This window comes from Mesitornis unicolor, unplaced genomic scaffold (assembly GCF_000695765.1).
Source record: "Mesitornis unicolor isolate BGI_N332 unplaced genomic scaffold, ASM69576v1 scaffold25963, whole genome shotgun sequence".
Classification (NCBI taxonomy): Eukaryota; Metazoa; Chordata; class Aves; order Mesitornithiformes; family Mesitornithidae; genus Mesitornis; species Mesitornis unicolor.
The window spans coordinates 49,358-65,444 of NW_010175771.1; the positions used below are offsets into that span (position 1 = coordinate 49,358).

General features: G+C 43.9%; 1 protein-coding gene across 1 annotated transcript in view; it reads left to right on the forward strand.

Moving 5' to 3' along the window:
• Positions 1-10,148, forward strand: part of JMJD1C (jumonji domain containing 1C) — a 54,944-nt gene extending 44,796 nt beyond the window's left edge. The window contains exons 20-24 of the mRNA XM_010181512.1: positions 1,061-1,183; positions 2,232-2,371; positions 4,593-4,769; positions 8,795-8,926; positions 9,256-10,148. Coding sequence (XP_010179814.1) covers positions 1,061-1,183; positions 2,232-2,371; positions 4,593-4,769; positions 8,795-8,926; positions 9,256-9,345 — 662 coding nt within the window. The 3' untranslated portion in view covers positions 9,346-10,148. The remainder of the gene's footprint in view (positions 1-1,060; positions 1,184-2,231; positions 2,372-4,592; positions 4,770-8,794; positions 8,927-9,255) is intronic.
• The last annotated feature ends 5,939 nt before the right edge of the window (positions 10,149-16,087 follow it).

Consider the following 16,087-nt stretch of genomic DNA (forward strand, 5'->3'; position numbering starts at 1 on the left):
AGCTTGCTTGGAAGGTAATTGTTCAGTGAATGTAGGAGAAATACTTGACCGACTTGCACATTGACAGTTCATACCCCTCAGGCATGGGAGTTTATTTGCTTCTGTATTTCTTCCTGTCTTGCACTGTTACAGCCTTCTCAAGCATGATAAATAGTTAGCTACTTTTACACAAGGACAGATTCTGTCTTTAATAATGCAGTATGACAAAAAATGAAATATTATCGCGTTCATAATTTGGGTCATAAATAAATCTCAGCGTATTTCTCATAATTTGCATTTGTATTGTATGCTGTGCGCTCAAAAACTTGTTTAGAAAAGGTTATTTCCCTCAGACCTTGTCCAGCTGCTCCTTCTTTTGCAGATAAATTTGTTCAATTCTGTTTTACAAATTGTTGCAATAGGACAAGGAATGAGTTGCAATTTGTGGCATGATGGGTTTGATTTAAAAACTTCTCCAGATGTCCTTTGAAATAAACGTATCAATGATAGCGATCAAGGCATGAGTCTGAAGAACTGAATCATTAATGACACTTCCATGCAGTACTGCTACGAGGCTTAATGTTCTGAAATGTCCTTTTGACTTAAGCATGTGTGTTTTCACCTCTTGGAACTAAAATGAATTTTCCTCTTTGCTTGAGGATTTCTTTTGATTCAGAACTTGGCTTACAACCAGACATAAAAGTGACACATTTTATTCGATAACCATGTGAATTCATTTGACTTATATTCTGCCCTGAACTGCCTGAGAGGTTGAAAGGTTGGGAAGGAATGTAGTGGTCAGGAGAGGTCTTTGAGTTTTCTGCTGGTAGAACTGCTACATTGGGACAGTTACCTGGACTAGAAAGTATCTCAAAGTCTCTGTGAAAAAGGACCATTTTCTTGTTTAGCGTGATTGTAGTTTGTCTATCTCAGTATTTTCACATTAAAGCGTGTCTGTGCCTAATACGCTTTTCTTTGATGCTTGGTGTACTTTCAGAAATCCTCTCAGTTAGCTGTTGCACGTTTCTATTTGAAGGTGAATATGCAATACAACAAATTTTAATTTTGTCTTGAAACACAGGTGTGGCTGCTACTAAAGACCATGATATAGGAACCACAAATCTTCACATTGAAGTTTCTGATGTTGTGAACATCCTTGTTTATGTTGGCATAGCGAAAGGAAATGGCGTACTTTCCAAATCAGGTAAGGAGAGGCTCATTGTAAGAGGTGTACATGGAGCGAATGCTGCTTTTAGAAGTGACGCTGTTCTTCTGAAGCAGATGAAAGATATCCATAAGTACTTGCTGAAACCTGGGAAATTCTTTGTTTCAAGAATTTGTACGCACAATAATTCTGCATAAAATACACTGCAGATCGTGAATTATGAGATGGTATTTCAGACCCTTCTAACTTTTTTAGCCATTACCTTTAATTGATGTGCCATGCTTGTGCTGGGGGCTGGCAGAGCTAATGAAAGTGCAGGATGAAGGATTTTCTCTGGAAGCTGTGGTAGTTTTAACAGCTATGTCAGGATGATGTATTTGCCAAACCTTCTGTTTGTTCTGCTCCCTCTCTGCATGCACTGTATTTGCTCTATTGAATTTGGACTGTAATGTAATTTTTCAGCACTGGAGAGCTTAAATTGGTGTATGTTAGTCATCTGTATAAAGTTTATTGCTTACGTGAAACAGCTTTTAAATCACTGAAATAGTTCTTGTTTCTTTCCCCTTATTCTTTTGTCCTCTTATTCCATAAGAGCAAATGTAGATTTTGGGTGTGACTAATAGACCTGCAGTAAGGTTTGCCGTCTCTTATTTGCTTTGTTTTCACTTGCATATGCACTGAGTTAACAGCAGCAAAACTTGAGCATGTTGGGAAAGCTCTGGCTGCTTGAGCAGCTGCTGTGGAACAGCACACAAAACACTGCTCTTGCTGACTGCAGGAAAACACCTTCAGCTTTTAATTTTTTTGGTCCCAGTCCTGCTTGTTTATTTCAGGGAGGAGAATGTGTTCTGTCAAATGCAAGAAATGTAAAAGAAGTTTAAAAATTAAACCTTGTTTTTAAGGTATTCATGACATTCATGTTCTAGTAACTAATTACAAACACCGAGCAAAAAGATCACCTGGGGGTTTCTGTTGTATTCAGCAAACTTTTATCTGCTCTGTCTCACGCAAGAAATTCAAAAAGAAAGTGTTTAGTTTCAGTTTTTCCTTTGTCTCACTTCTAAAAAATATTTTTGTTGACCCATAGGAGTTTTGAAGAAGTTTGAAGAGGAGGATCTGGATGACCTTCTGAGGAAGCGGTTGAAAGATTCTAGTGAATTACCTGGTGCTTTATGGCACATTTATGCTGGCAAAGATGCTGACAAGATAAGGGAATTTCTACAAAAGGTTAGATTTAGAATACATATTTTATACATGTAATGTAAGTAACTGGTCAATCAAAGGGGGCTGGCAAAAACCACAAACCCCACCCCTAAGCTTAGGGAAGGGAAGGAAGGAAAATTCTTTCCTTTATAGCACATAAATTAAACTATAATTGAACTGCTTTATCATCAACAAATAAAGTATTTAACATGGTACGTATTCACTTCTTAGGAGTCACAGGTAGCACGCAGACTCTGAAGGCTCAGAAGGGGATGGAGATCTATTCTTGTCCTCTAATAAAAAAGATAATTTGTAGGATAATGTTTTTCTGTCACTGATCCATTCATGTGAATCCATTCACTGAAATTTTTGAGTTGTCCTGTGCAAAAAAAACCCTGACCTTGCAACCCAGCAGCCACCAGTCTCCATAAGGACTCAAAGAACAGGCCTTAGCTCTCACTGAAGATGAAAGCAGTGCAGGATAACGTACCCAAGGTCAGAAAACTTCTTCAGCATTGGCTGCGGTGTGGATCTTCCTTTGGTAGCATGAGATGAACTAGTTAGAGCCACATCAGAACCTTTCAGGTCGTTACCTACCACACAGGATGAATATCCACCACTGGGCCATCAATAGTCATCAGTGGTAGTAAATTTGGAGATACCATCTTGGAAGCAGTTTTCTGTGCCCTGTATTTAGCATGTTTTCATGTTTCAGAAGACGACAGATGAGATAGAAATGCCAAAATATCACTGAAGTAGTTACTTGAGGAAGAGTCTCTGCTGTCTTCTCCTGTGGGGAAAAAAATCAGATGAGTTTTAACTTGCTAAACCAAAGGGGAATCTGTAAACAGGCTGGAGGCCAGGGTCTCTGGTGCAAGCAGGAGGAGCCAAAGAAAGTTAGCAGTGAAGATTCTCTGTGGACAATAAGGCAGTGTTTCAGTCCCAGGGCAGCTGTCCTCTGGCGATGCAAACATTTGCTCTTTGGCAAACTGAACTCTGGGGAAAAGTGAGCAGTAGTAAATAAAATACAGCTAATTCCAGATTATAAATTATACAGCGAGACTTTTCATTCAAAAAGTAGATCCTTATCAAGCAAATGGTGGCTCCTTCAGCTTGGAAAAGAGAGTTGAGAACAAGGACATGAATGCAAGGGAATAGGCAGACAATGAGTATTATTCAGTGTTTCTTCTTTCAGAGCAGTAAGGGATATTGTGAAACTCTTTGAGCAGCAGGTTTAAAACAAACATACAAGGCACTATGTACTAATGTTTGTCATTTGCTGCCGAAGCTTGCCATAGTATCCAAAGTGAATTGTGTACCACCTTGTAGTATTGGTGTGGTGGTACTTTTGAAATATGAATTGGGACCACTTCGCCTGCTGATAAATAAAATCTCAGTATCTCGTTTAGTACAGAAGGTGAGAATACACAAGAACAGTTTCAAATTCTGCATCACATAATTAAGTATATTTAATACCAATATGAATAAAAAATTATGGTTTTTAATGAGATAATTGTCTCTCAAGTCATGAAAGATGGATTCAATGTATTTTTTTAATCTTTAGTCACTCTTTGTCTTCAGTCACTATGATTCATTAATTAGCAATTTATTAAGGGTACTATTTGTTCCCCTGTGGTTAACTTAGTGAGAAATGATTGTTGCAGTTAAGTCTGCCATTGTCAGGAGGTATTTTTTGTGTGTTCATAATTTTTTCCCAATTCCTTGATGGGATGGTAGGAAAATAACTTCTTACCACAGAGTGGTTGAGATTGGAAGGGGACCTCTTGAGGTCCTGTTTCCAGCCTCATGCTCAAGCAGAGTTGCGTAGAGCAGGTTGCCCAGGACCATGGGACCTTTGGTTTTATCGGCTGCTTTTTTCCTGAGCTGAGTTTGTGGTGTTTTGTGTCTGTGTCAAAACTGCAGGTTGTATGCTTAGGGAATTGGCAGCACAGGAAAGAAGTTTGTTTTCTTGATGAAAGAAGTCACACGGAGAGCGTGTTGCTTGTTTATAGGTTATTGTGCGAGTTCCTTAGAGCTCTGCATTTTGGAGTGGGAGTTCTGCAGATGTCTTCAGTTCAGTGGGACTTCCCAGTTCCTTTGAGCTTCTTTTGACTCCCTAACTAAAACTCTCATTTGGGTATTGGGAGCACAGTAGTGTGGCTTCATAAGTTAGGTGTACTTAAAATTATCAGCAAAAGGTTCAGCTTCTTTTGAAAGTGACTTGGGATGTTTTCTGTACTTACAGATAGCAAAGGAGCAAGGCTTAGAAGTTTTACCAGAGCATGATCCGATACGTGATCAGAGTTGGTATGTGAACAAAAAACTTCGCCAAAGACTTCTTGAAGAATACGGAGTAAAAACCTGTACGGTTATTCAGTTTCTCGGTGATGCTATTATTCTACCAGCAGGAGCACTTCATCAGGTAATGTACGTGTGTTTAAAGACACACAGGATTAAATAACATAAATACAATAAAATAACTTCATTTCGAAGACATAACTACATCTGTACTCGAAGTAGATTTTATTGTCTTACTGGTAGCTATTAGTGTATGGGAATGTTTAGATGCAGCTACGTCTGCTTGCATAGATGAGTAGCCAGTACTAACATACAGAAACTTGAACACTTGAAATAACTGTTCCTTTCTTCTTTAAAATGAAAAATGAGCAGACAAACTTTTATTAACCACTTTTTTCCACTTTTCATTTCATGAGCAAATTTCTAAATAAACTGCTGGTAGTTATGACAAAGTCAGGTTAGTATATTTTTTTTCTTCTAAACCAAAAGTTAACTTAACCCTGGAGAGACAGGGAGAGCAACCCAAGCAGATGAGAATACCTGGGTGTGCCAGGTGTCACTGTCTTTGTCTTCAGCATAGGAGAGTTGTAGAGACAGTTTGGGTGTAACAAGGTGCTTCTGTAACAGGATTTGGAGGTGGTCTTCCCACTCCACGTTAAGTTCCTTTTTACACAGAAGGTACATCAATCACCAGGAGTCATCATTGTCCCTTCAGCAGCGTTCCTTAACATTAGGAAGAGTGACCAAAAAATAAGACCACTCTTATGTTTATCTCCTTGGCTCTAAATTCCAAATCGCTTCTGAAGTGGTAACTTTTTAGCTTCTGACATCAAGGAGTTAATAATACAACATTTTTAAACCTTAGTGAGTGAGGCTGAGAACCTTTTCATCTTAAGTAAGAAGTTCCTGTGAATCTGCCACGTAGGAGGAAATGAAAGCATTGTGTTCTTCCATGTACATGTATAGTACTCTATATAGAGATGCATAAATAACTGACCTTAGGGATCAGCACCAACACTTCATATGTACAAGGCACATTTAAACACTGAAGAAGAAGTCTGAACAAGAATACATACCAGGTTAAGTTTACATGTTAAGCATTTTAGGTTTACGCGCACATCATGAATCTTTAAAACTGGGTGACAGTTGATACTAAATTTGGTGGTAAATTAACATTTTTATTTGCTCATCGGCAATGTTGTGAAGCAGAGGAAATCAGGCTGAGGGACAGAGTGAGGGACCCCCGCTGGCTGAGGTCACTGCGTAGTGCAGCTCGGACACTTCCCTCCCAGAGCCGGTTAGGATTGCTGTCACTGCTGCTCTAGAATTTTACTGCTCTACGTGGAGGAGGTTGTGTGTGCTGCTTCTGTATATTTTTTCTTTCCAGCTTGTATGGATTTGTGTCTTGCTTTTAAAGTAACTTGTTCTTAGTATTTTGTGGTAGCGTAAAGCATTCTTCTTGCTTCCCAGGTTTCTCGCTCCCCTCTGCGTACTTGGAGACAGCAGTCACCTTCCCCTTGTCATCATTTCCCCTTGTCCATACCTCTTGTGGGAGAGGGTGGGAATTGCTCTCTGGGGGGAACCAGAAACAGATACAGCATGGGACTGGCCTCCTGTGCAGAAGCTTCCCTGAATGTACCTTGAGCTGTAGGATTGTGTTTCCTTCCTTCCTGGCTGGACAAGTCGGGGAGCTCAGAAGTGTCCCCTGCTTTGCCCACGTCTGGGCCTTGTTCTCGCTCTCTCTGGCACTTGTAACAATGAGCCCTCAGCTCTCCTTGGAAACTTCCCCAGCTGACAAAAGGGGTTTCTTACTGTTCTTTTGAATGATTCCTTGTTTCTGTTGCTCAACTCTGGATCTTCCTGTATCACAGTCCTCCTCCTGGGATGCCCTCTCTGGCTTCAATTTGGTGACTCCTACCCAAATTTATAAAACATTTTAGTGATAAATTAAAATATAGAAATACTTGAGTTGGTGACTGAAATGTTCAGGCTACATGCAAAACCTGTTCGTAGTAGAACAGGTTATTATGATGGTTTTTATAGTGATGTTATCTTGATGTAACAGCAGGATTATATGTTGTAAAATAACACGCTGCAGGTAACGCGACATCCGGGCGATGTTACGATAAAGATGTAGGATAAAGGTCTGGGAGTTGCGTATGCAAGTGGCTGATCCTCAGCATGAGGACAGGAGGCAGGCAGACGGCTCTGTGGCGAGGAACTGCGACCGCGGTGGCAGATGGCCCTTTCCTCCCTGTCCTGGCCCAGCTCAGAGGCTTTTTCCGGTGCTTCACTGTCTCCCCGGCCCTGCTGGAAAACCTCTGCTCTGCATGGGCTGGAGCCAAGCTGTTCTCTCGGTTCAGCTGGAACTGGGACAGCTGTGGCAGTGCTGTAGTCCTCACCCTGCAGGCACCATGGGAACCCTTGCTGATCGTGCATATCTGTGTGTGTCATTGTGTCAGCTTGTAGTATAGATACTATAAATGGAACTGCCTATGGGCTGTCAGCAGGGCATTCCCATGTTGGGTACCAGACCGGCCGGGTGAAATCTTCTCTTGCCCCCAGAGCCTTGCACGCTGATAAAAGACAGGCCCTGGAAGGAAGGGAGGTCTGAGGTACAGCAGAATGAAGGATCTGAGGGCAATAAATGTTGCTTACTGGGAGAGGGAGTCGATAAAACCTCGTCTCAGTGAGGAGAAAGTGAAAGTGTGATGTGGGATTTGCATGGGGTGGGAAGGAAAACAAGAGCAGGCAGGGACTTGAGGCAGGCGAGAAGCCTGCGAGGGGAGGGAGGCGGCTGGAGCCGGTTGCACAGCACAGAGGCCACTCAGCCAGAGCTCCAGGAAATTCCCTGGGAGCCGGTAGGGGCTGTGCAGTGGCACCTGCAGCTGTTTCTTTGCTTCTGGCTTTCTGCCCTCTGCAGATTGTGTGGCATCAGTGAACCCTCTTCGTCTCTGGAATTACTTTGATTAATTTGCAGGAGGGAAGGGCACTGCTTTGCTTTTGATAATTACGAGGCTGCAGAAAACCTGCATACAGCACTAGTGTTGAGCTAGGGATTACCCTCTGGGATTTCACCTGTAAAGGGGCAAACTGCCTTATGAAATCAGACTTGGGCACTGTTTTTGAAGAAGAAATTAATTTTTCAATTTAATTCTGTGTCCTCAGCTGTGTAGGCCCCAAAGGTTTTTTGAATGTCAGGTATCACAGTGGAAATTTTACAGCGTGCATTAAAAAACTAGAGTTTGCTAGGCTTGAGCTTAAAGTATGCAGATCTTCATCAGCACTGAGCAGGGTGGGACTGTTTGTTTGCCAGGAGGACAAAGGCACTCCCTCCCCACCCTTCAGGCTTTGGGAAGTTTGCGGAGTTGACATTGCACAACTTCATGAGCAGTTAGAATGTGGGGAAACTAGGGTTTTTTGACACGTTGAAGAAACTGTTATTTCTAAGGGTTTAGGGTTGGAAGGATGATGCTGCATGTTACTGAAGAGGATGAACAGGAGTTGGTGATCAGCTCACAGATACAGTCTGGGTGGCAGGAGAATGGTGTCCATTTCTCTCTGTAGTTAACTTATCGGTAAGAAGAATCGTGTAGAGAAAACAGAAGGTGCTTCCTCCCCACAACCCCCTTCTGAACCTGCCCCTTTGTTCATGTTTTGGTTTGGTTTTTGAAGTATTTCCAGCAGCAGTTACTTTTCAGTGATTGTGGAGAGCTGTGCCTGGCAGAGCTGGGTCCAAGCTGCCAGTGGCTCTGCAGGGCCGAGGAGCCGCGTCCTCCAGGGCGTTGGTCGGTGGCGTTGGTGCCCGTGTGGTGGTGTGGCTGCGGCTGTGCGGTCGTGGTGCAGAGCAGCGAGGGCTGTGAGGCTGGGAAAAGGGGGGAATAACGCTTCAGAGTGTGGTGAATTAATGTCATTGCTGACTACAGCACAGCAGATGTGCGTTGTTCAAAGCGTGCCTTTTGCCAGAAGCTAACTTAGATAACTCGAATGCGCTTAATTGCTCTCTACATACAACATAGAAACACGCCCTTTAGTCTGATAAGCCGGTGGTTTAAGGGATCGCAAGGCCTACTTTTTCTCAGGTGTCTCTGCCAAAGAATAACCCCAAAATACTAATTACCAGTCTCCTCTTCTTGTTATTTTGGATAGGTGCAAAATTTTCACAGCTGCGTTCAAGTAACTGAAGACTTTGTGTCTCCAGAACATCTTGTACAGTCATTTCACTTAACGCAGGAGCTGAGGCTGTCAAAGGAAGAAATCAATTACGATGATAAACTGCAGGTAGGAAATGAATTCTGCTCCTGAAGCCGCTGCGAAGGCAGGGCATGCTCAGGCTCATTGAAATGCGGCGCAGTGCGTGGAGCTACTTCCTCGCTGCTGTTCACACAGAATAACAATGAGCGGCAGCGGGAATGCCAGGGGTGTAGATGACTCTCCCTTGAGTTCTGGCTTTATGTATTTCACGTTAGGGTGTTTCAGTTTGCACTGCCTTCATGACGCCTGCCTTTTTTGTGTGCCATGCAGAAGGTGTAGGGCGCAGTCCTGAACGCAGTGGCTCTGCAGAGTTCCTTAGTCGTAGCCTTACTAAAATCTATCTGGTGTTCTTACAGGTTAAAAATATCTTGTATCATGCAGTTAAAGAAATGGTGAGAGCTTTGAAGATTCATGAAGGTGAAATGGAAGATATGGATGAAAACTAAGCACTCTCTGCTCTGTTAACACCAAACGGAGGTTATTTTTTCTAACAGATGAGCAGTATGCACACTAATTTGAGCTTCACAAACCATCAGTGCCAAGACAACATGGTCATCGCATTTACGTGTTAATGACACTGCAACGGTAGAGCTTCATATCACAGCCACTGTGATTCCGTGTTAGACTCGCAAACGATTAAGCAGCGTTCTGCTGTCCTGTATTATAATGTACATGAAGTTTGTGAAATGTCAAAGATTTAAGATGATGTATTTATTTTTGGAAGAAAACACAAAATTCTATGCTATATTGTTGATCAAATGTAAATGTGACTTGTACAGTTTGCTAAAATAATTCAGATATTTTTCACTACATTGAGACAGTTACTGTGAGAGTAGGACACAAACACCAGCTATTGCCTGCATTTGGGATCTTGCTGAGTCCGCACAGCAGTCATGTCATAATCTGAAAATTACTGCCAAATAACTGTAAACTTTGTAAAATATAAAGTATATAAAGTAGATATTAAATACAGACACTTCAGTATTTTATTGAAGCTATTCAGTGTACAATTAAACGTTTTCAAAAGGTGTAATTTATTTAAAAATTGTCTCATTTTGGTAAAATTTATGTGAACTTTTAAAGCTAAATATTAAACTTAATATGCTATGTAAATATATACATATATACATTCAATGATGTATTTTTTTAAAACATTGGCTTGCTTTAATTTGTTAAAAGTGCAAGTGTTACACATGCTTTGTACATTGAAGTTGAAAGGGGTTTTACATTTTCCATTAAAATGACTTTATCAAACGTTGTGGTGGTTGGTTTTTAGGTAAAGGCCACGTGTAGCAGCCGGAGGCGACTGCGTCCCTGGTTGGGACAGGGGCTGGAACGTGGTGCTGTGGAGCTGTGCCCCACGCTGCCCTCTCTGGGCTGCAGACAAAACTGCGAGGCAAGGGCTGGGGCACAGCTCCAGCTGCTGAGCCAGAAAGAGCCGCTCCTTGAGGATAAAACAGTTTAAATGTCACTTACGTTCTGGCTTCAATAATCCAACGTTTAACTTTAAGCAGAGGGGGGAAGGAATTTCTATGGAGCAATCTTTTTATAGCGTCTTGGCTCTTTACAGTTCAAGTAATACAGCAAATTAATGGGTTGTTTTTAAAATGTATCTGTTTCTATTTAATAATAAATGTTAGACAGTTGAGCAGAGATCCAGCTCTTGCAGTTAGTTTGAAAAGTTAAAGTGTACATGGATTTAAATAACTGAAACTGTTCAAATGTTTAGATTTTACACAAAATATCAAGGGCAGCTGTTAGCAAACTCCTGATGTATCCAAGAGGGGATGGTGACTACCCTGGTCTCTGCTACCGGCCTGACAACGTCTGACCTGGTTTTGGGTCACCAGAAGGAGAGCGTGCAAGTTATCTTACAAAATAATGACACGGAAACGCAGGTCCAGTTTCTGGTTCCAACAGTAAAGTTCCTTTTTCAGTTGGTTTGAAAATGTGGAATTCATTTGTAGTTACAAAGAAACAAGCTGGGGTTCACTCTGCTGTGCTTGGCAGTTGCTTCTCAACTCGGTAGCTGGTTCCATGCAGCCTCTTTCCTTACGCTGTGCATGGCACAGGTGGAGCATTGCCTCAAGATGCAAAACCTGCCAGTGTGTGCTTGCTTAAGCAAGCAAGTGGGCTCTGGTTGCACGTACTTTATTTTTTAAAGTTCGGGTTATGTAAATCAGTGTATTTTAATCTGAAGTCTTTAACATTTTCCCCCGATTTGAGTTTTGGTGAAGTACTTTTAGCATTTTTGAAACTTGTTAAGGCTGCTGAGATTTGCATTCCTGCTGCAGATGGCCATACCCCCCTTGGTGTTTTCTACACAAAGAGCTGTTGTTCGGCCCGGGCCACAGGCTGTCACCACAGCTCGTCCCTTGTGCTGGGTGTCTGTAGTTAGAGAATGGGTCGGTTTCCCCTGTGTTCTGTCAGCAAGTGCCTGTCCTGGCGAAAGCCTTAGGCATTCAGGTGCTCGACTGTCGGCCACTGCACAGCAGCAGCACCCACTGCTGCTGGGTCTGAGCTTCGGGACTGTCCTTTGGGCCCCCACGGGGCACTTACAGACCTGTGCCTGGGACGCTGAAGAAGTTCCTGGTGCCTCAGGTGGTAACCAAGTGAGTTGCTGAGGCTGATTTGTATTTCCAACTGTGAGTATTAAAGTTCTTCCTTTGTGACCTTTTCCCTGCCACCTTTGCTGATTAATCCTCACGTGTACAACAAAGTTGTTAACCCGCAAAAACGTGTGGGTGGAATGGATGGTGCAGCAGCAAGAACCCTCCAAAGAAAAGCCTGAGAGATTGTCAGGATTTTAAGACAAAAAGCCTCATTTTGGAGAGACGAAGCCGATGGGGTCGAGCTGCAGTGTTGCATGGCGTGCTGCACAGTCTGGGGTAAGTAGATCTTTGCTGCTTTCATAGCAAAGATAAACTAATAAATTAGTTAGAACTGCATAAATAGGATTTCATTGTCACTACAGAGTTTAACTGGCCACTTGATTTGCTGACTAGAGCTTAGTAAATTGATACGGTAGTTACATTAGATAGGTGATTTTAAATTTTTGTGGTTAAAGGGTGTAGCTGATGGATTTGCAATGCATAGAAGCATAACCTGATGCATTTTGCAAATGGCTTTGGGAATTGCGGGTGTGGACTGGACGGCCTCATAAATTGCCCACAACAATGGCAGCGTTTCCTAGGAACTAATGGGAGGGGAGGAAGCCCAAAGCGAGGAAAACATGGCACGAGCTGAGCATGACAGGCAGTGCTGGAAAGCATTTACTGCCGTCAGCTCAAAAGGACTCCACCAGGCACATGCTGCATGCATTAGCAGACCACGAGAAATGGTTAAAGGTAACAGCTTCTCCAAATACAACAAGAAAAGGCTAAAAGTTCTGGTGTTTTTTTAAAATCCTCAGTGTGCCAAATTCAGCTTACTCAGCGTTTGAAGGTTTCTGGCTCCATCACAATGAAGTGGAGCTCCCTGCTCCCGTACGGGAAATGGGAGCAGGAAGCTGGGGCCAGCAAGGGCATTGTGCTGGCTGCCCATTCAATCTTCATAGCTGATGGCTGAGGCTACAAGGAGGTTTTGGGGGGTGTTCTGTTTCAGGTTAGATTTTTCCCACTCGACCATTTCCGTGTTCTGGGAGCTGTTACTGGGCATATGTTTCTCATCTTCCTTTCTTAAAAGACTCTAGGAGGTTTTCTGGTCTACAATCTCAACTATTTTAATATAGCTAAAAGTATTCCGTGACATCAGCTGAAACTTTGAGTGCAGGAGCAGCCAACTGCTAGAACAAGAATATGAAGTACTGCGTCTCCTGTTGAGACCAAGCTCTGGGTTTTTTTGTCCTTTGAAAGCTCACGCCTCAAAGTCACTAAACCTGCAAGCTCTGCTCTCCACACACCCCCCTTCCCTCACCCTTTTCCATTTCCTCATCATCATCTCCATCCATGGCAGTCTTCTGCCTATCGTAACTGCAGAGTAACTAATGAAGAGTAAGTAATTAGCGAACAATAAAGGGAGGCTGCTATGGGGACCTGAAGTATTTCAGCATGGACGGGTGTCTGTGTGCGTATTTTAGCTCAAAGTTACTGGACTGCTGGAACTGCTGGCAGTGAAACAGTGGTCCCTGTTACGCAGATCAGACATAGGGGGCTATAATGGTCTGATTTTAAAATCCACTTATTCTACTCTTCCAGCTTCACAGCAATTGCTCAGATCTGTGTGTAAACCGAAGCCCCCATCTGATCAGCACTACGTTCTCATGCTCTCTGACCTTCTCGGTAGGTGGTAATTCGGTTGGTACCCTCTCCCGTGACACCCTGTCAAGCCCTCTCCTGCCCTCACAGCTGACAGCCTTCCCCTCCCTGCGCCGTGACTGGGAATTGCCTTTCCTTCCTCCTTCCACAGCCGCTGTGGCCCTGTTCTGCTGCTCTCCCCCACACCCCGCACTGGACGAGCTGACTCTCCCTGTGCAGACTCCTGGACCACAGCTTTGCTGTGCTTTCCCCTGCTAACCCCCAGCTCTGCTCTCCGCTGTGCTCCTGCATCCCACCTTTTGACCTGTGCTTTGTGAGCAGGAGTGCCACTCTCCTCCTCCGCCTTTGTGTTCCCATGCTACGTGTGCCCCAGCAGGGCAGGGGGGCACTCGGTGGTATGGGGGCTCCTCTGATGCAGCATCCACTGCCGCGTCCCTTTCTTTCCATCTCAGTAGGTCGACCGAGGAAACTCTGACCAAGGAGCAAATGATGTGTGGTGGTAGCAGCACATGCAAAATAACCTCTGTACTTTCTGCGTTTGTTCTCGTAGGTTTTGAAAAGGAAGTTACCCTCTATATATAGCCAGTAGGAAAATCTTGCCTCACAGCAATTTGAAGATGTGTTTTACCTGATGTGTTATGTGCAAACAGCTGCATTTTAAACGTGGGCCTTTCTAAAGCTCAGTGGTAGACTGAAGGATTTGTACTGTTTCAAAGTGAACGGTTCTGGTACCTTCCAGCCATACCAGTACAATATATTCTTGACACAGATGCCCGTTTCTTTTTCCAGTCCCTGGACATGCGGTTTTATTGTAGCTCTGTGCTTCCTTAGTGGAATTAAGAAGCAGGGTTTAGTAGCTCTGAGGCAGGAAATTCTGTATTTTCACAGCTCTAAGGATTTCATATTGTTTGATCTCAATAATACCTGAACTCCTGCAGCAAACGAGCCTGGGGGAACACTTCAAATGATTACAAGACAAAAAGCCTAGGTAAGTTTAGGCTACTTCTGGTAAAACAAACATGGGAGAGAATGGAGGCAGAGGAAAAGCTGGCCACAGCTCTGAGTCTTTAGGGAGCGGTGAACAGATTTTTATACAGTTGAACTCCATGGGCCATACTCAGGTCTGGTAAATACTGTCCAGCCTACACCTGGGCTTGTAGTAGCCACACTACTACTCTAATCACTTTTGAACAGTTCTATTGATTGATTTTGTTTTCTACTGCATTTTAGTCTACTTCAGTAAGGGATTTGATCAGCTGTTGTGGCTGTACTTGCTTTTCACCCTCTGTTCTACTAGCAAGCCTGCTGTGGTAGAACTGTGGTACAGCCCAGATTGGAAGGGACCTGGGAAGATCATCTGGTCCTACCTTTTGTGGGAACAGGAGCCCAGAGGAGGTGTAGTCCCCACCACTGCAAGGCAGTCAACAGGAACTGCAGATGGCTAAAAAGCTGCTGCTGACAGGAGTAGGAGAGTTCAAGGCCAGGGTTCCTGAAAATGGAAATGCTCTCAGAGGGAGAGGTCACAAGATCCTCTTTTCTTTTTATATAAAACTGAAATGTAAAACCCAGCACTTCTATATTTTGGGTTTAGGTGTCACTGTAAGTAGCAACTGGTGGTGCAGTCTGCAGCTTTTATTCTCAAGAGACTCCACGTTGCTTCCCAGCTGCCTTCCTTTGGTTTCTCCTTCTGTGGAGATACAGCCAGAGATTGGGCAATTACAATTTCTTTTTTTTTTTTTGCAAAGCATATGTTAGGTATATTCAACAGGGATAATATTTCTGTGTTCCAAGACAAGCGTGGTTTCTGTGGTAAAGCAAAGTCTATGAATAGAAGTAAGTGTCTGGACATGTTTAAAATTGGGTCTTGGTGAGACACTGAAATAACGGCCCACAGAAGTTTTCAGTTCTGTCCAGTGTAAGACAACACAGATGACACTCACCACCACGGGAATCTTTCCAGGTACTGTGCCAGGCTTTGGTTACACACTGTGTGACCACTGATAACTTCTCGCTTTGTTGTTGCTGCTGGAGTTCATGCAAAGTCGCTTACCTTCTCCATCGCATTCAGATACTGCACCTTTCCGTTGCTCTTGAAAGACTCGGGGACTAAGCCCGTTAACGCGAGGACGTGAGGAACAAGGTCCTGTCGAGGGAAGCGGGGCTCCGCGGTTCCGCAGGAGCCCGGCAGGGCGCGGTGGCCCCACCAGGTGGCGGTCGGTGGCCGCCAAATGCTGCGGGAAGCGGCGACCGGGAGCTTCGCCCGCTCCGGGCCCGCGACCTGCGGGTGCTGCGCCACCCCCGGGAGGGTCACTGCACGGCGTGGGGGAGGAGGACAAACACAGCTGCCGCTGCGAGGAAGGGAGCGTGAAAGAGCGGCGTGAACAGCGATGCCAGCTAACCCCGAGGCGCAGGGAAGGAAAACTGCACGTCTTTATCATTTCATGATGCCAGAGCTCAAAGAAGCTGAAAGGCCATAATCATTTAAAACCATTTAAATTGTTGGGGCATACACTATTTGCTTACAGACACCGGGGAAGAATGTCCTTACATTCATCACTATGTATCTATAAAACTTGTCCTCTAGTGGTGAGTATTCTCTATACAACCTTTCCTTCTGTAAATGGACTGTGTAATTGCTCAGCTCTGAATTCAGACCGAAGAGTTCCTTACTTGAGAAAAATAAAATACTTCATCTTATTTCAGTCACTTAGCTTTTCCCCTGGAATGTAAAGAATTTTATAAGGAAAAGTCATTATTCATTGGGTTTTCAGCTGTAGGATGTTTTACAAATGTCCCGTGCTGCTGCTGGAAGGGGTGATCCCAGCGGCTCCCACACGCCTGTCCTCTGTGGGCATCGTGGCTGCTGACCGTGCTGCTGCATGGCAGGGAGGGAGAGAAGAGGCTGGCAGCGGCAGGGCTCACCCTTCAGCAG